Source organism: Stegostoma tigrinum, chromosome 20 (genome assembly GCF_030684315.1).
Source record: "Stegostoma tigrinum isolate sSteTig4 chromosome 20, sSteTig4.hap1, whole genome shotgun sequence".
Classification (NCBI taxonomy): domain Eukaryota; kingdom Metazoa; phylum Chordata; class Chondrichthyes; order Orectolobiformes; family Stegostomatidae; genus Stegostoma; species Stegostoma tigrinum.
Window position 1 is genome coordinate 19,476,577 of NC_081373.1, and position 26,720 is coordinate 19,503,296.

At 39.8% G+C, this 26,720-nt stretch overlaps 1 protein-coding gene across 1 annotated transcript in view; it reads left to right on the plus strand.

The window, feature by feature from the left end:
* Positions 1-5,999: 5,999 nt before the first annotated feature.
* Positions 6,000-26,720, plus strand: part of pdzd8 (PDZ domain containing 8) — a 210,087-nt gene continuing 189,366 nt past the window's right edge. Inside the window, exon 1 of the mRNA XM_048550985.1 lies at positions 6,000-6,979. Within this exon, the coding sequence (XP_048406942.1) occupies positions 6,165-6,979 (815 nt within the window). The 5' untranslated portion in view covers positions 6,000-6,164. The remainder of the gene's footprint in view (positions 6,980-26,720) is intronic.

Consider the following 26,720-nt stretch of genomic DNA (forward strand, 5'->3'; position numbering starts at 1 on the left):
TGAACAGTTTGATGTTAGTTTGGTTTGATTGTAGTGTTCTTGCCTTTGAATCTATAGATTGTTGGTTGTGTCTTCAAAGGAAATGTGATACTGCAAAATGAGATATTGAACTGAGACTGTCTCTTGTGGAAGTTGAGAGGATGTTAAAAATGTTAAATACCCCACTACAGTATTTGAAACTGGGAAGTCCTCACAAAAATTGATTCCTTTTTCAAGGCTACCACAAAATAGATTGACTGGTTATTCATACTTGTTGCTTCTGGGACCTTACTGCGTGCTAATTAATGGCCATGTTTCTAAATATAACAGCAACTGCAATTCAAAGTAACATATTGTTTGTGAAACACTTCAAAACATTTCTAAGAGATGTGATGGGGCACCAGATAAATTGCTAACCTGCCTTTCGAAACCAAAACTCTGCTAAAGAAATCTATTTATGTTGCGGTAAATGAGATCAATGGCATTGAATATATGCTGGTGTTTAGTACCTTATAATCTCCTGGTTTCAACCACAACTTTGTCAGCTGTGTTGCCAAAGCAAACTGAAGAAAACCAAGTACTTTTAAAGATGAAGCTAACATTATACTCGGAAATCATAAGGGAGTATAACTTGTTTTCTATTTAGTAATCTTTAGGTTTAGACTTTGTTTCTTGCACTGAGGCCCTGAAAAGTGTTGCAGAAAATAGAAACCTAACACAGGGTTCAGGAACATAATTCTTTGAAATTTGCATCACATGTAGACAGGATAATTAAGAAGGTGTTGAGCACACTTGCCTTCTTTGCTCAGGCCTTTGAGTATAGGAGTTGGGGGTGTCATGTTAAGGTTGTACAGAAGGTTGGTGAGGCCTCTTATGGGGAACAGTGTGCAGTTCTGATCGCTCTGTAATAGGAAGGCTATCATTAAAGTGGAGAGGGTTCATAGCAGATTTATCAGGATGTTGCCAGGGATGGAGAGTTTTAGTTATAAAAATAGGCTGGAACTTTTCTCACTGCAGCATAGGAGGTTGAGGGGTGATCTTGTAGAGGTTTATAAAGTCATAAGGGGTATAGATAAAGTTAATTGCTTTTTCCCCTAGAGTGGAGGAGTTATTAACTAGGGAACATATTTTTAATGCGAGAGGAGAACATTTTAAAAAGGACACGAGGGGGCAACTTTTTCACGTAGAGAGTGTTTCATGTGTGGAATGAACTGCCAGAGGAAGTGGTGGATGCAGGTACAATTGCAACGTTTAAAAGACATTTGGATACAGACACGAATAGAAAAGATTTGGAGGGATATGGGCCAAATACAGACAGGTGGGATAGTTTGGTTTGGGAAACTTGGCTTGCGTGGCCTAGGATCACAGAGTCATACAGCACAAACCCTTTGGTCCAACCAGTCCATGCTGAACATAATCTTAAACTAAAGTAGTTGGACTGAAGGCTTTGTTTCCATGCTGTATGACTCCATGAAATCTGTTTATGTTATCTTCACAAATAAACATACATACTTATTTAAAGACACCCTCGTTCATATTGTTTCTACTGTTTAAAATGATCATTGTGTAAAACTGCAGTTTTTCAACCTGGGAAAAAGGGCTTCAGAACAAAATGCTCAAATATAATTAAACATTTTACTTCAATAGTAAATTAAAAATATGCACTAATGTCATTGCTAATGCAAATAAATCAAAGGAGTTTGTCTCTGAAGATACCACCAGACTATTGGAAATTTCAGTGGATGGCACATGATATTGTTGCTGACATGAGCAAACATCTGATGATACAGACCAAAGATATGTCAGGATTAATAAAATAGGAAGTACATGAAATGAGTGAGAGATAACAAAAGCCATTGACCACCCCTTTCCCAAAATTGATTCTGTAGTGATTGCAATAAGGTCAGCCAAGTGGACCTCATAGAATATGAGTTTCATGATTGGGGTCGTTAAGCTGGTGCAATCAGGGAGCCCTGGCAGGGGTCCTGCCCTCTCTTAGAGCCAGCTCTAAGCTAGCTTGGTCAGTGGCACGTACTATGTATGTGTAAATAAAGGATGACTCGGTGACAGGGTATTGGCCTTTGTGGAGTTATTTCACGTTCCTTTTGCTGAATACATTTCCAAAGGTACTGAATGCAATCTGTCTGTTTAATAAATCATTGCCATGATTACATGCATTCTATAAAAATCTACTTTTCATGGTAAAATAATATTTAAATAATATCACCTCAAATTTTTTGTCAGACATTACCATATAAGAATGTTGCAATAACACTTTCACAATTTATTTTAACACAAACTGCATCCAAATGAACAAAATGGCTTGCTGGAAATTATCTGGAGAAGAGAGCTCCCGTTAGAGGATCTTACATTTGATCAACAAAGTTTGATTATAATTTACTGAGCGGTATCCATATTATTAATAGGACAAATGCAATCCAATGGCAAAACAGAACTTTTGCATGAGTGTATTATTTAAACCTAAGTTGAGTAAGAATATACAGGACCCAAATAATTTTGCCAGCTCTATATCATATATATATAATATACATAACTTCTTTCCACAAAGTAAAGTAGCAGCTGAAAAATAAGTTGTTCTGATTGAAGTACTTGAACATTAAAAGCTGCAGAGTCACACCGTGATGCACTAAGTATGGATCACAGACATTTTTCTTTTTTTTTAAAGAGAAGCAGAAATAAACAACTCCTCAAAAGAAGGTGTTTCAATTTTGTAATATGCCAGTCTTCATACAATTTCACCAACTGCACATGACACTAAGAAATGTTTGCTGGCACAGAATGGCTAAAGACCCTAACAACATTTGGCCAGCTTGCTGTCCCCCTAGATAAGCTTTTCCAGTTCAGCTAAAGCAGTGGTATCCATCCAACAGGGTGAATGTTTTTCTTTGTTATTGCTTGAAGAGAAAGTGGGTGTCACTGGCCAGGTCAGCATTATTGTCCATTTCTAATTGTACTGGGGTGTGAGCTGCTTTCTTGAACTGCTGAAGCTCTTGGTATGTTAGTCCACAAATAGCAGGAAATATGCAATTCAGTCAATTCCTGCTCGATCAGTCTACTTTCCATTATCAGTAATGTGTGGGAAGTCTTGTCAACAGTGTCATCAAACAACACTAGCACCATTACTACCTGCTTGCTGGTGCTCAGTCTGAGTTCCACCAGGACTACTTGTTTCCTGGCCTCATTAGAACTTGGTCCAAACACAGACAAAATAAGTGAACTCCAGAAATGAGGTGAGGTGAGTGGGATTGCCCTTGACATCAATGCAGTCTTTGACTTAGTGTGGCTCCAAGGCTGCCCAGCAAAACAAAGCCAATGAGAATCAGGGGATAAATTCTCTACTGGCTTAGTAGTATCTAGCACAATGTGAGATGGTCAGCATTGTTAAAGGTCAATCGTCTCAGTCCCAGGTTATCACTGCAGGAGCTCCACAGGGTGGTGTCTAAGCCTAAATATCTTCAGCTGCCTCATCAATAATCTGTCCTCCATCATGAGGTTAGAAGTAGGAATGTTTGTTGATAATTACAGAACTTTCAGCACCATTTATGCCTCCTCAGGTATTGAAGCAGTTTGGGTTCATGTTTACTGGACAACATTCAGGCTTTCACTGATGAGTGACAAGTAACATTTGTGCCACAGAGCTACTAGGCAATGGCCGTTTTGAAAAAGAGACAATCTAGTCATCTCACAATGACATTTAATCAATCCCCCACTAACAACAGCTTGGAGAATGTAAATTGATCAGTTATATAAATACTATGACTACTATAGCTGTTCAAAGGCTGGTGAACACATCTCCTGAATCCCAAGCATGTCCTCCATATTTAACTCAAGAGCATGATGAAATACTTCCCATGTGTCAGGACGAGTGCATTTCCAACAACACTCAAGAAACTTGACACTATCCAGGACAAGGCAAACCACTGTCTAAAGCATTGAGATACAGAAGCACCAGAAAAATTGGCAGCATTACATACATATTAGGGGAGGCGATGGCCCAGTGGTATTATCGCTGGACTGTTAATCCAGAGACCCAAATAATGTTCTGGGAGTTTGGGTTCGAATCTCACCATGGCAGATGGTGAAATTTGAATTCAATAAATATCTGGAATTAAGAGTCTAATGATGACCATTGTCATCCATTGTCCATTGTTGGAAAATCCCATGGGGTTCACTAATGTATTTTAGGGAAGGAAACTGCCATTCTTACTTGGTCTGACTCCAGACCCACAGCAAAGTGGTTGACTCTTAACTACTCTCTGGGATGGGCAATAAATGCTGCCTTGCTAGCAATGCCCTCATCCCACGAATAAATAAAGGATATACAAGATGCACTACAATAGCATATTTCAACCTGTATTCCCCTGCCGCCTATGGCCTCTATGATCTCGGAGATAAAGGGCTGCAATTTGTAAGTTGCCCTCCAAACCACCAATTGTCCTGACTTTGAATTACATTGCCATTCTTTCAATGATGCTCAGCTAAAATCCTGGGACTTCCTTTGTAAGAGCACTGAGGGTATACCCAATGTCTTCCCACCACAGGCTGCTATGATTTACTACCTGCTTCTCGGGGCAATTAGGGATGGGTAACAAATGCTAGTCTAGCCACTGATGCCCTATATCCCGTGACTGAATAAAAAAAGTTACCATTTGTTTGATAACCTGATTAAAGATGCAGTTCATATAGCCTCCCTATAATCATCTCTTTTGCCACTCGATAATAATCGCGCACCAGAACACAGGTTGAACACACCAAAGTTAAAAGAAACTGAACTGGCTGCAGTTCCAAGAAAATCGTGTTTATGTTTTGGGATGTCACTGCGTAGACCCTAGATGATTCAGAACCGTTGCAAGTGCGTTTATCCAGTGGCTAGCACGTCATATTCCAAACTTAAGAAAGAAACGCATTTTTGAAAATTTAAATTGAAGCGCCGGGGCGTCAATTGAAATGCAGGTGTAAGCAGAGAGCTTTCCGAAAAAAAAGCCGTCTCACATAGTAAAATAAAATTAAAAGCAGAAACTGCTGGAGGAACTCGGCGGGTCTAGCAACATCTGCAGAAAGAGAAAAACAGAGACAACGTTTCGAATCCGATATGACACTGCAGATGCTGCCAGAACTGCTGAATTTTGTCAGCACTTTTTGTTTTCGTTTCAGATTTCCAGCATTTTACTCTTATGTTAACATAAACTTATAACAATAAACAGTGCAGATTTAAAATGCTGGGGTCTTTCCCTTTGCTCTCATCAACCTCATAAAAGTGCATTCTGTAATCGCTTTTTGTGCTGCAACTTGCAAGTCAGCTGGAGATTGTCATCTGGGAGTCACTGTCGAAAAGGCTAGTGGCGGGGGAGGGAGCTGCAACGTTTACAGCGGCAGAGATAGAGCTTATTCACATGTGGCCATATTAGAAAGCCGCATTCCCGGCGAAGGGAAGTGGGGAAAACATTGCTGCTTTCCCGATTCGGGACTGGCCCCAAACTCAACGAGATTCCGAAATACTATTCGAGGTGCTGGGAACTTCCGTTTACCTTTTGAGTAAAATGCCCATGTTATTGTTAAAGAATTAGGTTGATTTATTGGTCGGGAGAAGTTGATTGAGAACAAAAGTCATTTTAAACAAATTATCAATCATGGGAAAGAGAAAGATGTTCATTTTATTGTTAAAGAAATGTTGATTGGGAATAGAAGTAAGTTTTACCATGTTCTGCTATGGTAAAGACAGAAAGAAATACAGGGATAATGGGAACTGCAAAACGAAATACAGGGCTCCGCTTTGCTGATGATATTCCGAGTGGGTCACCAAAGCAAGGGGGAAAGGGAAGTGGTTTTTGCCTTGAGTTGGAGAAGCTGGTGGGCGGTCCGGCCCGAACAAGGGAGCATTGGCACGCGCGCGCGCGCGCGCACACACACACACACACACACTCTCTCGCACAGGGGAACCTGCGGCGGGGAACGTGGTTTTGCGGCTGCGGCGGGGGCGCGCTGCGTGTGCACGCTGTACGGGGGAAGGAGGAAGAGTGGGGAAGAAGCACCAGCAGCTCATCTCATTTGTATTGCCGGGGATGGGCCATGTAAACACGGAGCAGTGAGAACATCAGCAGGAGGACCCAGAGAGAGAAAAGAACATGGTCCCGAGGTGAAGAAGGAATCTCTCTCTCTTCACCATGATTTATTTAATGCTGCTGTCAGCTCTGGCCGGAGCCCTGTGTGTCCTCCTGCTGCAGATTTTATTGCTGTATCGGAACAAGCCCGAGCCGGTGCCCCGGCATGTGCAGTACGTCAAGCCGGTGGTCGAGCCCTCGCTCAAGGACTACCTGAGTAGCGGGAAGGAACCTCCGGCCGAGAGCTGCCACTTTCTCAACGCCATCTTCTTGTTTCTGTTCCGGGAGCTGAGGGACACCCCGATCGTCCGGCACTGGCTGACCAAGAAGATCAAGGTTGAGTTTGAGGAGTTGCTGCAGACCAAGACGGCGGGCCGCCTGCTCGAGGGCCTCAGCCTGCGCGACATCTCCCTGGGCAACGCGCTGCCCGTCTTCAAGAGCGCGCGCCTGCTGCAGCCGGTCGTGGGCCCCAATCCCGGCCCAGGCCCAGGCCCCGGCTCCGGCTCCGGCTCCCTGGAGGAGGAGGCCGCTGGAGGTGCCGCTGCCGCCGCCGCCGGGGGGATACCCGAGGAGCTCAACTTCGAGCTGGAGCTCGAGTACAACGGCGGCTTCCACCTGGCCATCGACGTGGACCTGGTCTTCGGCAAGTCGGCTTACCTCTTCGTCAAGATGAGGAGGGTGGTGGGCCGCCTCAGGCTGCAGTTCACCCGCCGCCCTTTCACTCACTGGTCCTTCGCCTTCATGGACGAACCTTTCATCGACTTCGAGGTCAAGTCGCAGTTCGAGGGTCGGCCCATGCCCCAGCTCACTACCATCATTGTCAACCAGCTCAAGAGAGTCATCAAGCGCAAACATACTTTACCCAACTACAAAATCAGGTATAGTCACAGTCAGCGACAGATGGCTTAAACTGTGTTCTTTGTGTCTGTTTGTGAGTGGTTGTTTGGGGGTGTGTGGGTGGCGGAGATGGCGGTGAGGTACGGTGTGGTATTATCCTAGCTGCAACTTTCTGCAATACCCAAATCAGAATTAATGGAGTCCTTACTGCATCATGCTGCTTGCGCCCCTTAGTCATCTCTTGGCACAATCTGTAAGTTACAAAAGGTATTTTTACCAGGCTGCTGTGTTATGGGGTTTAAAAGGGAAACATTCGTGAGACGGAAGTATCTCTGGCAAGTCCAGCATGTCTTACCCGTGCCCATGGGAGCCACTTTCGTGATCCAGTGCAATCAACACAGAATAGGTATGCCCACAGTGTTGTTAGAAAGACAGTTGCAGGCCACTAACCCAGTGACCACAGTGGAAACCAGAACATGTGCAGAAACCTATGTGGACGCTGGGAGAACGTGCAAACTCCACACCGACAGTCACCTAAGGCTGGAATCGAACCTAGGGCCCTGGCGCTGTGAAACAGCCGTGCTTATCACTGCACTCAATGATATTTTGATTCTTTGGGATTTTGACATCATTACATCATTTGTTGTTCACAAGTGCGCTTCAGAGGGTAGTTAACCGTCAATCATATTGCTTTGGATCAAAACTCACATGTTTACCAGACTTGGGAAGGACATTAGGATTTCCTTTACTAAATGATTGAGAGTTAGATGGAGTTTGTACTATTAGTTTTATAGTCACCATTATTAAGACCAGATTTTAATTCCAAATTTTATGAATTATATTTAAATTCCACCAGTTTCCATTAGCCTGAGTCTCTTGATTACTAGTTGACTGACATTATCGCTGCACTGCTGTTTTTTCAGTCGAGCTTCTTGATATTGAGGGGTTGCTCAAAATGAAGGAATCCAAATGCACCTCAATAATAAGGCAACCTTTTCCATTGCTGTGTATTATGACTCATGGCCATCTCTATAGTGATGTCATGTTTTGCTGTGTAACTTGTATATTATCGGAAATGTTGTTAACTGCAGTTCGCAGGTTGCTATTACCATCAGCTTCTCTGTCCACTTGATTCATTATAGTCAGGGGAGCTTTATCGGAAAAAGTTCCAGTTCAGGCACTCAAAATGCTGCATCTTTGAAGTTAATATTACGTGAGTGAGGCAGACCAGGTGCAGGTTGAAATAGATTACTTTATTATACTTGTCTAAGCACTGTGACAACTTAGGGCTGGAGAGGTGGGAGGAGAGGCAGCTGGAGTGTTTTGTTTGTCTTATCATTTGTCTGAACTGTTGTAGGTTAGCTCATTTGGCTGGCTTGTTATGCAGCATGATTCCAACAGTACGAGTTCAATTTCCCTACCGTCGAAGGTTGCCATTAAGACCCTGCCTTTTCAATCTTGCCTGAGGCATGGTAACCTTTGGTGTCTCTCTCTCTCTCTCTCTCTTCTCCCCCCCCCGCCCCCCAAATGAGAGCAGCCATGTCCTCTGGAGCGATGCTGACTTTACCATTACAGTTCATCTGAATACTACACCACTGAATTGCAATAAACAAAGTAAAAAGGATGCAGGATTATATTGCTTAAATGGGATTGAGTTTAACTCCTCTCTAGGTAGGTTGAATCTGTGGCTTGTCCTAAATAGATTCTGTTGTTGTAGACACTTCTGATGTCCAGGGCATGAAGGACGTGTTCTGATGTTAGATACACTAAAGGGAAGAGGAATGCTGCTGATCCTCGCTGTGAAGCTTCAGAGCTGCAAAAATCCATTTAAAGTAGGACCCTTTAGCCTTGAAATTGATATGGGGACAGCTTATACTTTGAGAGAAGGTAAATCTGAAACAACGCTGTCAGAGAAAAGAATCAAACATAATTTCATGGTTGTGAAGGGCATCTTTAGTGCAGACATCAAGAAGTAATTCTTTACTATAGATAACTGGGAAAGGATGCCAAAATCGTTGCAGCCAGAAGTTATTAACAAATGATTAGATGGAAGGTTTAGATCAAATAATTTGAAGGGGACTTCAGCTGGTGCAGTTTGTTTCATTCTAAACATGCCTGAATGCAGCACAAAAGTTCTTTATTTGATAAATGGTATAACTGAAGGCATTATTGCTAAGACACAAAGGTAGTTGGAGGGTGGGTTGTTTTGAGGAAGCGGGCAGGCTGCAAAAGGACTAGGCAGGCTAGGAGAGTGGGCAGAGAAGTGGCAGTTGGAATACAGTGTGGGAAAGTGTGAGGCCATTCATCTTGCTCGGAAGAATATAGGCATAGACTATTTTCAAAATGGGGAAAGGCTTCAGAAATCTGGAGCACAAAGGGAGTTTGGAATTCTAGTTCAGGATTGTCTTAAAATTAACATGCAGGCTTAGTTGGCAGTTAGGAAGGCAAATGCAATGTTAGCATTCATTTCAAGAGGGCCAGAATACAAGAGCAGGGATGTACTGCTGATACTGCATGAAGATTTATTCAGACTGCATTTGGAATATTGTGAACAGTTTTGGGCCCCATATTTAAAAAAGGACGTGCTGGCCTTGGAGGGGGTCAGAGGAATTTAATAAGATTGATCCTGGGATGAAGAGCTTGTCATTTGAGGGGTGGTTGAGGATGCTGGGTTCTGTACTTGATGGAGTTTAGAATGATGAGGCAGTGTCTGATTTGAAACTTACCGAATACTTAGAGACTTGGATAAAGTGAACATGGAGACGGTGTTTCCACAAGTCGGAGAGACTAAGATCCGAGGACATAGCCTAGGAGTTAAGGGATTACCCTTTAGAACTGAGGAAGAAATTCTTTTGTCAGAGGGTGGTGAGTCCGTGGAACTCATTGCCTCAGAAGACTTTGGAGGCCAAGTTATTGAGTGTGTTTAAGACAGAGGTAGATAGATCCTTGAATTGTAAGGGGATCAAGGGTTATTGGGAGAAGGCAGGAAAATGGTGTTGAAAAACACGCCAGCCATGATCAAGTGGCAGAGAAGTTTCAATTGGCCGAATGGCCTAACTCCGCTCCCATTCCTGTTTGTCTACTGGTATCCTGACACTCTTTCAATTCAACCACCTATGGGGACTGATTGGATAGTGGAATAAGTACTATTATCGAGCTGAGAGCCAGCCTAGACTGAATCTAGTGTTCCCACAAAAGGTGAGTTAGTCAAACCTAAAATAGTGAAATACTAAACAACTTGGTAATTTATAATTTTTTTTAATGTATATTATGCGCTGTTTATTTGGACATAACCGTTCTATAACAAAACCATCCCTGCACCTGCATGCTTCTATCACGAGAGATATAAAACAGGGATTCTTTTTCTATTTAGACCTGTGCTATTACTAATGCACCCCAAGGGGAATCCACCTTGTCTTGACTTGCAAAGGGTATAGCTCTGGGAGATGAATTGCTTCTCAATAACGTGAAGGCGACAAATGATTGGTTCTTGAAATGGATTTTTTAAAAAATCACATGGATGTATTTGAGTGTCTACTGACAGGTCATTGCTGAGATTCATTGATTGAAAATGTAAGATTTTCAAGAACAAGCAAATGTTTGATTTTGATATTTAAGTTCAAAATGTAAGCTATTTGTTTCCATATAAAATGTAAACACTTTGTGTGGGAGGGGAGTGGTCTTTGACAGGAGTGCTAAATGTGAAAAAGCAAACCAATGTCCCCTTTATAAAAAAACAGAAATTGCAGGAAAATCTCCATGTGTGGCGAGAAATCAGAAGATTACACTCTGCTCAATGTTCCTTTCAAGGAAATCAGTTTGTATGTAAAGTAGGTTGTTGATTCGCCTTCAGTCATTTTGTATTCATGCTTCAGAGATTTCACAATTTGTGATAGCTGTATCGAACATTTACCTTTTTGTTAGCTTTTAATTGCTCCAGCCTTTGCTTATAAAGCTTCTAGAGCAGTTAAAATTTGCCCACTCCCAGTCTATTATTCCAATGAGAATGAATTGTGTTCTCTTTCTTATATATTCAAAAGTCTTAATCCTGAAACCATATTAATTCTATTCCTACTGCTTCTCGTGTAATTTCAAAGAATTAGCCTAGTAATGTTATTGTGTATGCGCTTCACCAGTTCTTCACTGAGTGTCCATTTGCTTTCCTTGAATGTTTGTTTACCTTGTAGTTTCTCATAAATATGTAGTGTTCTGTTTGTTCGGGCAACTGTTCTTGTACAATGTGACAAAATGCTTAACTGGAATCTTTTTTCTAATCTAACAAAGTGTCCTTTATTTTGTCATTTTCCACGTTTAGTTGCATTGGCAGTTGCTTTTTCAATATGAAACAAAACTTGTCAAAATATTTAAACCTTCAGGTATCCAAATTTTGTCCCACCTCCTCAGTGATGTGGATTAGAAAGAAGAAGACTATAAACTTCAAAGTTAGTCATTTTATTTGCAAGGCTTTCATTGAGATTATAAAGAAATATTGAAGCTCTAGAATCAACCTTTGGGCACTGCTTTCCAAATAGAGCTATTTTAGTTGTTGCCCTTACACTTTACTTGCTATTTGGTAGCCAATTTATCACTTCCTTATTTGGCCCCAAGGCTTTCATTGTAACCACGTTTCTCATGGGATGCTTTCTGAAAATCATGATATTGCAGCAATCCTATCCTCGTTGCAGCTCTGCTATGGTTTTACACAATTTTGCTGAATTTGCTGCACATGACCCTTAATATTCATTGGTACAGATATCTCAATTTGTCTCGTGTCGGGATCAGGCTGTAAGCATTCTTTCCATAATCTGGTCCTGAGAGAAATTGTGTTCAAATGGAAAATATTATCAACAATTAAAGTAAGAAAGAGGCAGGCATGAATGTTTTAAGCAACTTGAGAAGGCAAGTTTGTTTTGGAAGAATAAGCTCTCCTACTATTCCATTCAGCCCATACGTTGCTGTCATAGTTTTTCGTACTTAACAGAAAATATAATTTCTAGTTTTTTAAAAAAAAGTCAAATTATAGAATGGTTTGAACAGTCCGCACAATCTTTCCTAATTTCAGTTTTCTTTCTGATGAGGTACAGATATTATCCTGGGCCTACCATGTCTCTGAACAATGGCACAGCCTGAGAACCAGGCATGGCAGAGAGATAGTAAGTGTTGCTGCAATTTCCTTAGATTGCTTATGTTAAAAGTAGCTGAGGATATAAGGAGAAACAGGCAGTTTTTCAGTGTGGAACAAAATTTATCAAAATATTTAAGCTTTCAGATATTCAAGTTTAGTTCCACCTCCGTAGTGAGATAGATTGGAAAGATATTGATATTTATTGAAATATGTCTTATTTCTTGATTAAATAATGCAGAATTATAATGTTAACACTTCCATCATGAATACTTGCTTTAAAAAAGGCACATTCTTAATCAGTGAATAATTAGATTGGTATGGAAGGTTGCTGACTAGTTTCACATACGTAATATTTCTTTATGGAACCATAAGCAGCTTTTCTTGAGCATCTTGGCTCAGGGGCCAAGACAACTACCAATCCAATTTAAATTTTGCAGATCTTTCCTTTGGTTGAAACCTTTCTGAATTCGTTCCATAACTGTTTAAGAAAAGTGCTTGATCTAAGCAATTACATATATACTTAAGGATTATTGTACACTGCTTGTAACTGAGAACAAGTATAAATAATAAATTATCACAGGATTGAAAGCCTAATCAGTTGGCTATTCATCTGTAGCATTTCTAACTTTTGAATGGTTAATGATCTTGATCTTTATTTTACAATTATTTAACTTCAGTAAATGAAACCTGAGTTCTGCAGTTTGCAGAGGGAATTCAATTTGAAGATCAGATATCTGATTGATTGAATTACTTTACATGGACTGGATGGGCCAAATAATTCTATGATTTGGTCATTGGGTGTTTAAGAAGAACATAAATAGGATCAAGGTTGGAGTATTCAGTCCCCCTCCGTTCAGAATAAGTTTGAACTCCACTTTCCAAACACTTCCTAAGTTCCTTGATTTTCGTAAATATTTTTCAGCGGAAGAGGAGAAAGTGATTCCTTCCATTGTATGTTGCCAGTTTTATGCCATAGGTTGCTGGACTCAAGTTTGAATACTTGACAGAAGAAGAAATCACTATTTTTCCTTCAAAATTGCGTCAGATATGGTGCAACCTATTGATTGCCATACATCACACTCGTAACTTCACGAGTCAAATTACTGTCCCAAACTTTACTTTCATCTGACTTTGAAATATTGAACCATATAACCTCCAGAATGACAGTTTGACCCCTGAAATGTTCAATGCTGATTTGACAACTGCTGCCAATCTTTGTTTGTAAAGCTCTGTTTCAAACTGTACAAAGTACATGATACCTTCCCTCAGTCCAAAAATAAATGGAATTGCCTTTTAATAGGATATTTTGTTCCCAGATGTTTGCTCCTTTCATTTCAGTCATTTGTGGTGATGTAGCGATAATGATACTAATCTGGATTCTGCTTCCAATTTGACACCAGCATGAAACAGTAAAGCACCGATTCATGTGCCCTTCCTTCAGTGTAGTCTACTGTATTCACTGCTCAGTGTAGACTCCCCTACTTGTGGACAACAAACATCAATTGACAGTACATTCTGTGGGACCCCTCCATTCAATATGCCAGCAGACCTGAAAATTCTGGTAGTTTACTGACATAGTGCTTCCCCCTTTTAAAGTAGTCACCTGCTGTATTCTGAAATTTATAGGTGCAGGCAGCTTCTTTGACAGCTACAGTCAAATGATGGGTATGAAAGCAAGGAATGATATTCAGGATGCTGAGAGAGTAGGAGGATAGGATACCTACTGGGTAGGGTGATGGGGTTTGGTTGCCAAGTGGGTGATGTAATGGTTAGGAAAGGTTGAAGTGAATGGGAGAAACTGGGTCTCCTGGCAAGGGAGGGAGGTATCAGGTGCAGAACAGAGGAAATCGGTGGAGGGAGCATGTTTAGAAGTAGTGGGACAAAGGTCAGGAGTGCAAAGGGGAAGTGGTTTGGGGCGGTGGGGGCTGTGGGATCCCTGGTGGTGTCTGTTAAGGAACTAGGTACATAAGTGAACTAGTGGAGGTGTGTTTGAGAATATGTAATGTAAGCTCGTCATTGAATCAGATGTGACACCAAGGTTGCAAACATCCTGATTCAGTGACTATTTTTTGCATGTGCTGGGTGCCTGAAATTACTCCTTTCTATTTTTGAGATCTTGGCTCTATATCTTAAAAGAATGCATGAATTACAGTTATACAAAATGAAATAATCAACAAAATATCAAGCACTTGCAAGTCAGAGGAATTTGAAATCATTCTTTAAAATATTCCGGAAAGACATTTGCATTCAATGATTAGTTGTTTAGAAATTGGGATTTCCTGGCTATAAATTCAGTCATGCTGGCTACTTTGAGATGTGGCTTCAGTTTTGGAAATCTTTACATTACAAATATTTGACCTAAAACATTTTGATATTTCATCTGTACCTATGATATCTTCTTTGTCCTATTTACGATGTAATTTTGCCAGTAGACCTTGATATATACATTGAAGATCACTAACCTTTTTAAAGCTAATGTAATTTTTCATGTCTAGATTTTATATATTTTAGTAAGTTGACCCTTTTGGACCAAATCTCTCTCAACCTTTAAAGATAACTGAATTAAGAAAACATTTCTTGTTCCATAAAAGAATAACTACAGCCATTACATTTCTGGGGAATGTTAATTGACTAACTAGACCTTTGCTTTTGCTTTTTTAAAAAAGTATTGTTGTTTATTGTCACTGATGCATGTGCTCCTAGGCCACTTTGTCCAATGAGTCCCAAACTGTTAACCAACTTAGGGGCCCAGTTACCTGCACCAGGGTCAAGTGGATATCTTTACCATTGCTCTGGATTATGTTTATCAGTAATTCTTATCAGGTGAAAGGAAATGTGTATTACTAGCTAAATTGCAATGGTATTACTACTGATACACAATAAATGGAAACAGAACTGCAACCTCACAATGAACAAATCAATAAATGGAAAAAAATACATGGTACCAAATATATTACAGAATTAATAAGAAGAATGTTCACTACACACTGTTATAAATTGGCTAGGAATTTATCTAGCCTGCCACCATCTAGTGCAAAGCAGTGCATTTGATTGCAACCACATCCACCACATTATAGTATGGCAGCATTGTGTAAAATTCAAGAGGTCCACAGCAGCACCTTGGCAAGGCTCGTTCAAACGTAACTCCCAAATCCATGAATTCTACCAAATTGGAGGGGAAGGACAGCAAGGGGAGTACCGACAGATTACCTTCTCAAGTCACACCCATCCTGCCTTGAAACTGTCTCCCTGTTCTCTCATTGGGTCAACATTCTGGAAGTTCCTGCCTGACAGTGTTTAGGTGTATCTTCAGCACCTACTGCATTAGTTGATTAAGGCAGCCCACCATTACCTTCTCAAGAACAAGGAATGCAGCCCTAGTCAGTATTGTCCACGTTCTGTGACTGAACCAAAAAATATCGAGACAAAGAGAGCTACATAATACAGTAATAAATTGTCAGTGCAAAACAAACAGAAGTTTTACTAAATACAGCAGAGCTCCACTTCTCCAGACGGGTATCTAATTCATTGTGGGGACCCCATTTTCTCCAGCATCAGCCTGTAGTCCTCCAGCCAAACATAATTTGTTCATTTGAAATTCAGTATTTGGGCTTTATATCACCATGCAAGCTCATGAATCTATGTGGCCAACCGCATGTTGAAAATGAGAGGGAAAAGAAAGAATGAAAAAATGTAAAAGGGAGAAAATGCACTGAGAAAAATAAAAACAGATATAAATTGAGATACATGCATGTAAAGGAAAGTATGGGGGCATACAGAATGTTGGAAAGATAACAACAAGGAAAGGCTTACAGAAAGTCAGAGACTCTGATAAAACAGAAAAAGACATCAGAATGGGTTCTTTTCAGCTTTAATCCTTCATGGGATGTGGGTATTGCTGACAAGCCCATGATTTGTTACCCATTTCTAATTGTCCTTGAATAGAGTGTCTTGCCAGCCTGTTTCAGAACAATTTAGACAATATTGCTCTGGATCTGGAGTCACATGTGCCAGATTGGAGTATGTTTTGTAGTTTTCTTTCCCTGAAGAGTGTTGATGAACCAGAAGTATTTTTACAACAGTTGATAGTTTCACAATTACTACTACTGAAACTAGTTTTGTGCTACAGATTTATTCATTTAATTTAAATTGATGGAATAGGAACCATGTCCCCAGACATTAGTATTGGCCTCCAATTACTAGTCTACTAGAACTAGTCCAGTGACATTACCATTGTGCCACCATCTGTGTCTCCTGGCTCAAATGATGCAGATGGAAAGTGTGTAAAATGAGTAATAAAAGAGGGTCAAAGAATTAGAATGGGAGGTAAGCTATTTACAGAGGGAAAGAGAATTTAACTGATAGATGCCTTCAGGGAAAAGAGAACCACTAGTGAAAATATTGTATTTTACAAATTGAGCAGTGTTGATTTGTTTGACTGTCTGCTCTTTCAGACTGCAGTATTGTAAAACCCTTTACAGGCCTGTGAGAAATTTGGCAACAAATTGGACAGTGCACTGACTGGATAGAGCTGTGTGTCTGCTTTTTAAGAGCTGCTTTTACTTTTGAACTTCCAAGGAATTGGGAGTATTTATGGCACTTTGTATAAATATGGCGCAATCTGTTCTGCGTAGTTTCATAAAGTGAATTCGAGTTTTAATTTCCTAAATAATACACAGCTTGGACAGGGGCAGGGATACACTAACTAAATTTATTATCTTAGTGTAAGGTCCATTAATGAATTTGACGGAAATTCGCACTAGTTGCCCAATAAATTCTGCCTTTGAAATGTACACAACCTGAATTATGATGGGTTGGGAGTTGTTTGTGTGAAATGTGACTGCCGCTATATCAGTGAATAATATTCCATAATACTGATTGTAGAAACAAAAAAGCATAGAAAATAGATGCAGGAGTAGACCGTTAGGCCCTTCGAGCCTGTACCACTATTCAGTATGATCATGGCTAATCATGCAATTTCAGTATCCCACTGCGACTTTCTCTCCGTACCCCTTGATCCCTTTGGCCTCAAGGGCCACATCCAACTCCCTCTTGAATATATCGAACAAACTGGCCCCAACAGCTTTCTGTGGTAGAGAATTTCACAAGTACACAGTTCTCAGCGAAGAATTTCTTCCTCATGGATGTGAGTTTGCTCACCGAGCTGGAAGGTTAGTTTTCAGACATTTCGTCACCATTCTAGGTAACATCATCAGTGAGCCTCCCACGAAGCGCTGGTGTTATGTCCCGCTTACTGTTTATCTGTTTAGGTTTCCTTGGGTTGGTGATGTCATTTCCTGTTCTTTTTCTCAGAGGATGGTAGATTGATTTGGAGCCAATGTGTTTGTTGATGGAGTTCCAGTTGGATTGGAATGCCATGCTTCCAGGAATTCTCGTGCGTGTCTCTGTTTGGCTTGTCCTAGGATGGATGTGTTGTCCTTCCTCATCGGTATGTAAGGATACGAGTGATAGTGGGTCATGTCGTTTTGTGGCTAGTTGATGTTGATGTGGCTAGCTTTCTGCCTGTTTGTCCAATGTAGTGTTTGTCACAGTTCTTGCAAGGTATTTTTAGTCATCTACAAAATACCTTGCAAGAACTGTGACAAACACTACATTGGACAAACAGGCAGAAAGCTAGCCACCAGGATACATGAACATCAACTTGCCACAAAACGACATGACCCACTATCACTCGTATCCTTACATACCGATGAGGAAGGACAACACATCCATCCTAGGACAAGCCAAACAGAGACACGCACGAGAATTCCTGGAAGCATGGCATTCCAACTGGAACTCCATCAACAAACACATTGATTTGGAGCCAATCTACCATCCTCTGAGAAAAAGAACAGGAAATGACATCACCAACCCAAGGAAACCTAAACAGATAAATAGAAAGCGGGACATAACACCAGCGCTTCGTGGGAGGCTCACTGATGATGTTACCTAGAATGGTGACGAAACGTCTGAAAACTAACCTTCCAGCTCAGCGAGCAAACTCACATCCAGAACCTCAACCTGAGCTACAGATCTTCTGAAAACTCGCTATTTCTTCCTCATCTCGGTTCTGAATGGCTTACCTCTTTTTTATTCTTAGTCTATGACCCCTAGTTCTGGACTTCACCATTGGAAACATTTTTTCCCATTATCCTCTGTATGAAACTAGAAAGTATTAAATATATTTCAGAAGGCCATGTAACTTTTATTTTAGCATTTGCTAATATTAATGGAGTTTAAACTAATCCAATTTATTTATTCCAGTTTTTTCTTGAATTAACTCCTCATTAATCTATTCAAGTAAAATTTTGACATTTTACCAATTGAAGAACTTTTGGTGCATTTCCAGCTGATAATTCCAAAAGTATTATCTTGTGAACCACAGTAAGCTTTAATACTTCTCTATCTAGAAGGGCTACTATCATTGAAATGTCCTGAGTTGTAATGAACACTCTATTTCGAGGAGCTTATTGAGTCAAGGTGGATTGGATTAGAGCAATGAGTCATGTAGCTGAATAGAAAGTGCTTTATTAATCTAAATTAAACTGTATGAATTGTAAAACTAACTGTACATATTAGCTCTAACAAGCGTCTGAACTCCAAATAGTTGAAAAGCATTGATCGAAGTGCTCAATATCTTCGGTTCTATTTTAAGTGAAGTCGCCACAATAATCTGATTCTTTTTATCTAGGAACTGCTGTGGAGGGTGCAAGGCTGAGTGAAATACAGTTCTAAATATGTTGCCCAAAGCTTAGCATTTAATTGGCATTAAACTGCTCTAGGATCACTTTTTTTAAATGATGTTTTTGACGCTCCACTTGGGCTTTCAGGGTTAGTGATTCTGACTGATAATGAAGCTGAGCAGTGATGAAGTCTTTGTACTACAGGACCACATCTAGAGCAGTTGTAACATGATACCTGCTAGTGTTGTGGAATCCATCTCGTGTATACTTCAGGTTTATCAGTCACTGAGACAAGTCAAGGATGAATCAGTGATGTGAAAATGTATTGTTGTCTTTCATGTAGCTATGGATAGTGTTATTGTATGGCTTTAAAGATCCCTGTTTATGTCTAAGTGGTATTGATATTGTAGCTTGTAAATAAGTAGCTGGTCTCATCTTTTTTGGTGGTGAATGTTGTGTGATCTCATTTATAATGCACAATACCTGGAAAGCTCCGCTGCTATCATTGGAAACAATGTTGTAACATTCAGAGGTGGAGTGTGGCGATGGGGAAGTCGCCCCTGCTACAGTCCATTATTTATAAGTTGTTTTATAACATTAGGAAAATGGCTAAAAAATGTTCTGTTGACTTACTGAAATAAAACGATAACATAAATGACAGAATAAAGAGTGCTGTGAGTAAAAGGGTAATGGAATCTAAACTTTGAAAGATCTCTTTGTGGTAGGTCTAAAACAATATAAACGGCATACTTAAAACACAACAGCTCATTTTAAATCAAAAATGATGGCACTTTTAGGAAAACTTGTGCCAGAGTATATAAAAACTTTCCCATGTGTCATTCGTCCTGAATGCTTTTATTCTGTTTGACCAAAGCAAGGTTATACTGCTATAATAATATCAAATTTAGTTTCTTTTTATTGACAGTGTTAGTACTACATGTGTGTGGAACTAAGAAGGAAGGTAAAAGAATATTAAAGTCAGAGCATTTTGTTTTTCCAAAGGAGTGTTCACAGTTGAAGTCAAAAATAGCAGCCTGCATTTATACAATGTAAGGACTGTATAATTTTCTTTTTCTGTCTTGATTATGAACTGAAGAGGAACAGAATGGTTTTAAAAGGTCGGTGGATGGTAGTATTTTTTTAAAGCAAAAAACCTGACACTCCTAAGTGCTGTTTGCACAGCCGCTTGTTGAAGCAGTACTGGAAGTCTGGTTGGCATATGAGCTGGTATCAAGGGGTATGTAGAAATGGACCTTTGGCTGATGACAGTTAACTGATTGGTCTGGGGGCTATTAGTTGTTGATGACAAAGGTTTCTGCCTGGCAACAACTATGTGATTGGCTTCCAAGTAGCCAAATAGCTTTGTGGTGTAAATGTTTACCAGAAATGATTAGATCTCTGCAAGGGCAGGAGCTTTTCTTTGCAGTTTAAAAAATTGCCTTAAACCTGAAGATGAGTTTATAAAGGACTTGGAGTTTTAACTAGTAGAGTTAATATGTTGATAGTTCGTAACTATGCATCTGTAGCTATGGTCCATTTCTTTGTAATAAATGGTCCTTATTGTTAGCGACAGGAGCCTGGACGGTGCTTCTGATGACTTCGGTTTTAGGGGCAAGTAGATTGGGGACTTTTGCATAATTTTATTATCAATTTTTTAAACTTTAGTGATAGTGCCAGTAGTAGAGGTGCTTGATTTCCAGTGCTACCACTGTGAGGTGTAACAACAAAGCCTTTAATATGATACGAAGATCTAAGATAATATTTTAAGAATTACTTTAAGTAATATTAGAACAGGTGACAAAAGCTTGTGTCGTATCATGAAAGTGCTGCTTTTACATTTCAATTTGATTACCTTCTGGCGTGGATATAACAATTTGTTTTCTTAGTGTTAATTGAAACTGTTTGCCTGCTGTGGAGAAGTCCATAACCACACAGATTATACATGCTTTCCTGAAGTAATGAATTAGGTGAGGTGCTTACTTTACAGTTCTTCCGGTGGGAGAATGACTACATAGATATTAATAATGGAATGTTGACGTCTGAAGCAGCAAACAGATTGGCGTCCAGTTGGGGCTTTTTCTCAAAATTTAACATTTGCTCACTTTCTCTTATATATGCAAATTGATTCACTTTGTTTGCATCATCTTCTGTTTGTAAATCAACTTTACTCTTTGGCTCTCTCACAATTGTTAATTCAATAACAATGAAAAGTTATGCCTACTCATTTTCATATACGAAATTGGATGGCTGTGCAAAGCTTTTCATGTTTCATGTTCCATGTCCTTAAATGAAACTATTTTAAACTCTCTCTAGCGTCTTGTCTCCGATTCAGAATTGTGACAGTGCTGAAGAAGGCCATTTGGACCATTTGTATCTGCGCTGACTCTCTAAGCATTTTAACGATCCAAATCACTTGCATTTTCTCCATAACCCTGCACATATTTCTACTTAAATAATCAAACAATGACCTCCATCCTCTGCTTACAGCTTGCTGGGGTAGGTTTTCATGACAAATGCTGCCTCAAAAACTTTGCCCAAGTTGCCAAGACTCGTGTGTATCCTGGCATTAAAGGTTGACAGAAGGTACTGGATTATAGAGCCGAGTAAAATTCTGTTTCCTTTCATTGTTTAAACGTTTACATAGAAGGGATTGTTATATAACACTTAGGACTGCAGAGCAGTAAAATTATTACTGTCTGAATAGTTCTACTTGAGCTGATTTAAGTGTCAGAAAAAAGGGTGGAAGATGCATTTTGACTTAAGCCAATTATGTATTTGTTTGTTTACATTACATTAGTGACTATCTTTTCAAAGTACATCATTGAGTGGAAGATTCTTTTGGAAATCCTGAGGACACGAGAAGTACCAAGCCTAGTCAAAATCAAGATTTGATAGTGAGTTTTCAAAATTGGTTTAAGTATCTTATTTTATAGATTCTTCCTTACACTCTGTACCCAACCCTGACTTTGTGTGTTGCAGTTGAGATGCTGCTTGGCCTGCTGTGTTCATCCAGCTTCACACTTTATTATCCTGACTTTGTGTTATTTACGTGAAACCAAAGGACCTATGATACTTTGTTGGGAAGCCATATGATGGCCAATATGAGATTTATCTTTTTAATTCATTCTGGTGGATGTGGGTATAACTGGCTAGGCCAGCATTTTATGCGCATCCCTAATTTCCCATTTAGAGTTATGAGTTGCTCTAGATTTGGAGTTGCATGAAAATTTCCTTCCTAAGGACATTAATGAACCTGAAAGGGTTTTCTGACAATTGACAATGGTTTAACAGCCATAATTAGATTCTTACATCCAAATTATCACTGAATTCAAAATCTACCATCTGCTACAGCAGGAATCAAACCCTGGTCACCAGAACTTGTACATGTGTTTCCAGGTTACATGTCCATTGGCAATACCACTAGGCCATTGCCTCTCCACCCTCTCCAAAAAAGAGAGTATATCTACCAGAGATTTGTTTTGTGCACTGGTGAGTGTTTGCTTTCACTTTGAAACATTACTTACATGCAATCTTAGGATTCCTTTGTGTATTTTTTGACAAACCGGGGCTTTATTGCTTGTACTCATTGGCCAAAAATGCTGTGATCTATATGTAAAGAATTTATATTGTTGTTACAATTCCCTCTATTAGCCTCTGTTCAAAAATGCAGAAAGGGAATAAACTGAGTAAATATAGGTTATTTAGCCTAACGTTACTGGTAGGAAAACTGAGACCATCCTGTGTGATAGAAGTAATTGCCACCTGAGAAAACTATAGGCTAAAAACAATGGATTAAATAGACAGTGGCACAGTTGATCCAAAATTTGCTCATGGAGCAAAACTGAATTGAATAGCACTGAACAATTGTTTTTCAGTCTGGAGCAGAATACACACTTCTCAGCCATTAACATTATGACCATCTTGATATATTATGGATATAGAATAGTATAGAATCCCTATGATGTGCAAGGAGGCCATTTGGCCCACTGAGTCCACACTGACCCGTTGAAGAGGATCCCACTCAGATCTACCCTATCCCTGTAACCCTGCATTTCCTCCGGCTAATCCTCCATGACTACACGTCCCTGAACACTATCGGCATTTTAGCATGGTCACTCCACCTAACGTGCACACCTTGGACTGTGGAATGAAACTGGAGCTCCTGGAAGAAACCATTGCAAACACTGGGAGAATGTGTAAACTCCACACAGACTGTCGCCTGAGAGTGGAATCGAACCCGGGTCCTTGACGCTGTGAGGCAGCAGTGCAGACCACTGAGGTAACTCGCTGCCCGTATTAATCATCTAGACTTTGGCATAATTTCCAAATTTGCAGAAAACAAACAATTTGAATGTTCAGTAAACATCAAGGAGAATTTAGCACAGTTCAGAATATCGACAAACCACTATAGAGACAATTAGTTTGGAGAAGTGTAAGATTATATGTTTTACAAATAAAAGTGACAAACGATAATATAAAAGGTAAAATTTGAAAAGGGGTAAATACAATGACCATCTCCAATAAGAGATTATCTAACTGTCACCCGTGACATTCAATGGAGTTATCATCACCGAAACCCCACTATTAACATCCTGGTGTTTACGACTGACCAGGAAGTATAAATACAGTTAATGCATCAGCAGGCCAAAGGCTAGGAATACTGCGTTGAGTAACTTATCTCCTGGCTCCTTAAAGTCTGTACACCATCTGCAAGGCACAGGTCAGGAGTGTGATGATTACTTTCTGTTTGCCTGATGAGTGCAGCTCCAAGAAGCTTGACACTATTCAGGATAAACCAGCCTGTTTGATTGACACCACATCCATAAACATCCATTCCCTCCACCACAGACACTCCGTAAGAACTGTGTGTATAGGACCTACAAGATGCACTGAAGAAATTCACCAAGATCTTTCGACAACACCTCCCAAATCTGTGACAACTTCCATTCAGATGGACGAGGACAGCCAATCCATGGGAACATTACTTACTGCAAGTTCCCCTCCAAGCCACTCACCATTCTGACTTGGAAATATATTGCTGTTCCTTCACTGTCGCTGGATCAAAATCTGTACTCCCTTCCTAACAGTATTGTGGGTCCATCTATATCACATGGACTGCAGCGGTTCAAGAAGGCATCTTGCCACCACCTTTTTGAGGTTAACTAGGGATAAGTAATAAATACTGGCCAGCCATGTGTCTCAATGTTTCAAAAGGTCTAGTGTCCAAGGGCCTCTTCAAAACTTTGAAAGGTTTAAAACACGTAGAAAAAGCTCTAGAGAAATACTTAGAGCATAATGGACTTTATGGAAGCATAAATGAGAAAGACAAAGAATCATGCCAAATCTTTATAAATCAGTGATTAGGTTGTAGGTGTGGAGGATTTGTGTTCAAATCTGGGTGCCTTCCTTCAAAAAGGAAGTCAAGGCCTTGGCGAAGAAACGGAGGAGATTTATCAGAATAGTACAATTGATATTTTGTAGGATGCTGGTGTGGTTAGGAGGTAATTAAGAGGGATTTAATAGAGCTGCTCAAAATTGAGTTTTCATGGAGCAACTACAGAGGATCCCTATTCAAGGTGAGGATGCAGATTTAGGGTAATTGTTAAAGTACCAAAGATGAGAACCCTTCTACAGTCTGTAGAAACAGGATTAGAGATGATGGCTGATTTGTGCCTTAACATCTCAGTGAGTTGGGCATCTCAAAGTGCTTTAAAACCTTTTTCAGTGAGTAACAGAGCAACCAATTTGCAAATAGCAAGATTCCACAAACAGTAATGTAACAGTGGTGAGAGATGTTGATTGAAGGATAAATATTGGCCAGGACTTTGGGGGGAAAAACTCCTCTGCTCTAAATTGCAATAGTGCCAGGGAATCTTTTATAAACATCTTAGCAGGCAGATGAGGCCTCAGTTTACTGTCTCATTTCCTGAAGTGAAACATTGCATCAGTAGAGCACTAGAGTGTCAGTCTTGAATTTTGGGCTCAAGCAATGAACTTTGAACCCAGATCCTTATGACTCCGAGATAAATGTACTATCCGCAGAGTTATGGCTGGTAGCTGTTCTATGAATGCGTTTCACTGAAGGGTGGTGAAAGCAGATTCCTTCATGATTTTCAAAAATAAATTTCTAATTATATTTTGGACGTGAAAAACATTATCAGAGCAATGTAGAAAGTGTAGAGGTTTGAGAACAATTCTTTCAAGAGCTGGTGCTGGCATAGTTGATTGGTATCTTTCTGTGCCATAGATTTTATACAATTCTATGTGTATCCCAATTTAAGGCAATATTTATCTTCAGTCAACATAAAGAAAGATTATCTGATCATATCACTTTCTTTTGTTGAAGCTTACTGTGTTTAAACTACTTACTGAATTTCCCACACTCAAACTATGATTGTACTTCATTTACTGAAAAGTACTTTGGTATCTTCAGCGGTCCCGAAAGGTGATATCAAAACAAATGTTATCAAGTCATAGAATTAACAATTTGGTATATTTTCAGAAATTTTATGGGACTATAGAAAATTCTTCTGAGGAGTTTTGTCTTAGAATATTTTTATGAACTCAAGCAAAAGTGACGTCTCTTTCTCCTTTCTAGCTTATATTTTGACCACCTATATTTTCAAAAGATTATGAACTGAATCTGGGATGTTAAAATAATTCCTTTTAATAGAACAAAAGCTTTCGAATGATAGGAACTCAATTTACTGCCCTCCAATTAACTTCCTTTTTCCATTTAGTCAGTTTTTCCTATACGCTATCTTGTTCACAAATCCAGTGTTTCTAGTATAGCTGAACTTGGAACTTTGTATGTAATCAGCATTGTAATCTTTGAAGCCAGACAGTGCCATCCAGTATTTGCATTCATTTGACTGACAGTCCAACTGCTTGAACCTGTGGTTACTGAACTAATTTTGCTCTCAAGTTAAATTGATAGGGGAACAAAACTCCAGTTCAAAATGAGTAAGTGAGAAGAGGTTGGCCCCTTTGTATGAAGTGCATTGAGCATGAAGCCTTGCTGCCCAGCTCAAATTCTAGCATCATTATGGGTGTATAAAATTATGATGGTATGATTTTGAATTGTGACTAAGGACCAAATGTTCACCCAATCCCAGGTTGTATATGGAACTCTATCCTAAGGGCTGGTAGTGATGTTGCAGATCTGGTACTGGCTGTGGGTGTGGTTGGAACAATTTGAAACTATTAAAGAACATCATGTAACATGAAAGCATATTGCCTGAAGTAGGTATTTTGTCTAAAGCATAATGTATTAAGCAAGCCAAGTGATCCATACACTGTTAACACTATCCACCAGGGAGTGGTTAAATACAAACTCCATACCTGACTGTGTGAGTGCTTAATTTCATTCAAGTTATTGGGAGGTTATGCTGCGTGACAATGACAAGTAAGGACTTGGAACTCTGGAGTGTTTTCCAATACATGACTATGCAACAGAATTGGCAGCAACCTCTGGAAAACTACTATATTGGCAAGGAGAATTATGGTAAAAGTATTGATGCTGTACATCACGTACCTGCTATTACAAAAGGCAAAATACTGAAGAGTCTGGAAAACTGACATAAAATCAGAATGTTGAAAATACTCAGCAGGTCATTCAGTAGCTGAGAGAAAGAGGAAATGCATAAAAGTTAATGGTGCCTATCCTGGGTGGATTCAGAGATCTCTGGCTAGTGCCACCAGAGCGGCTGCCTGTATGTATCCTGCCTCTCACCAAGTTCATTATCTACGCTAGCTCTGGATTAAGCAAGGCCTCCATTCTAAGATTCTGACCCTAGTTTCCATGATATCAGTAATGATGGATATTCTCCTCTCGTACCTCAACCTTAAATATTTATGCTTCTCTAAATTCAGCCACCTTAATATCTATGTTTTTAATTGCTTCACCATTGGCACTCATACTAATTGGGTCAGCTACTTGGACCCTAATCTCTGGAATCCTAAATTAATTCCTCA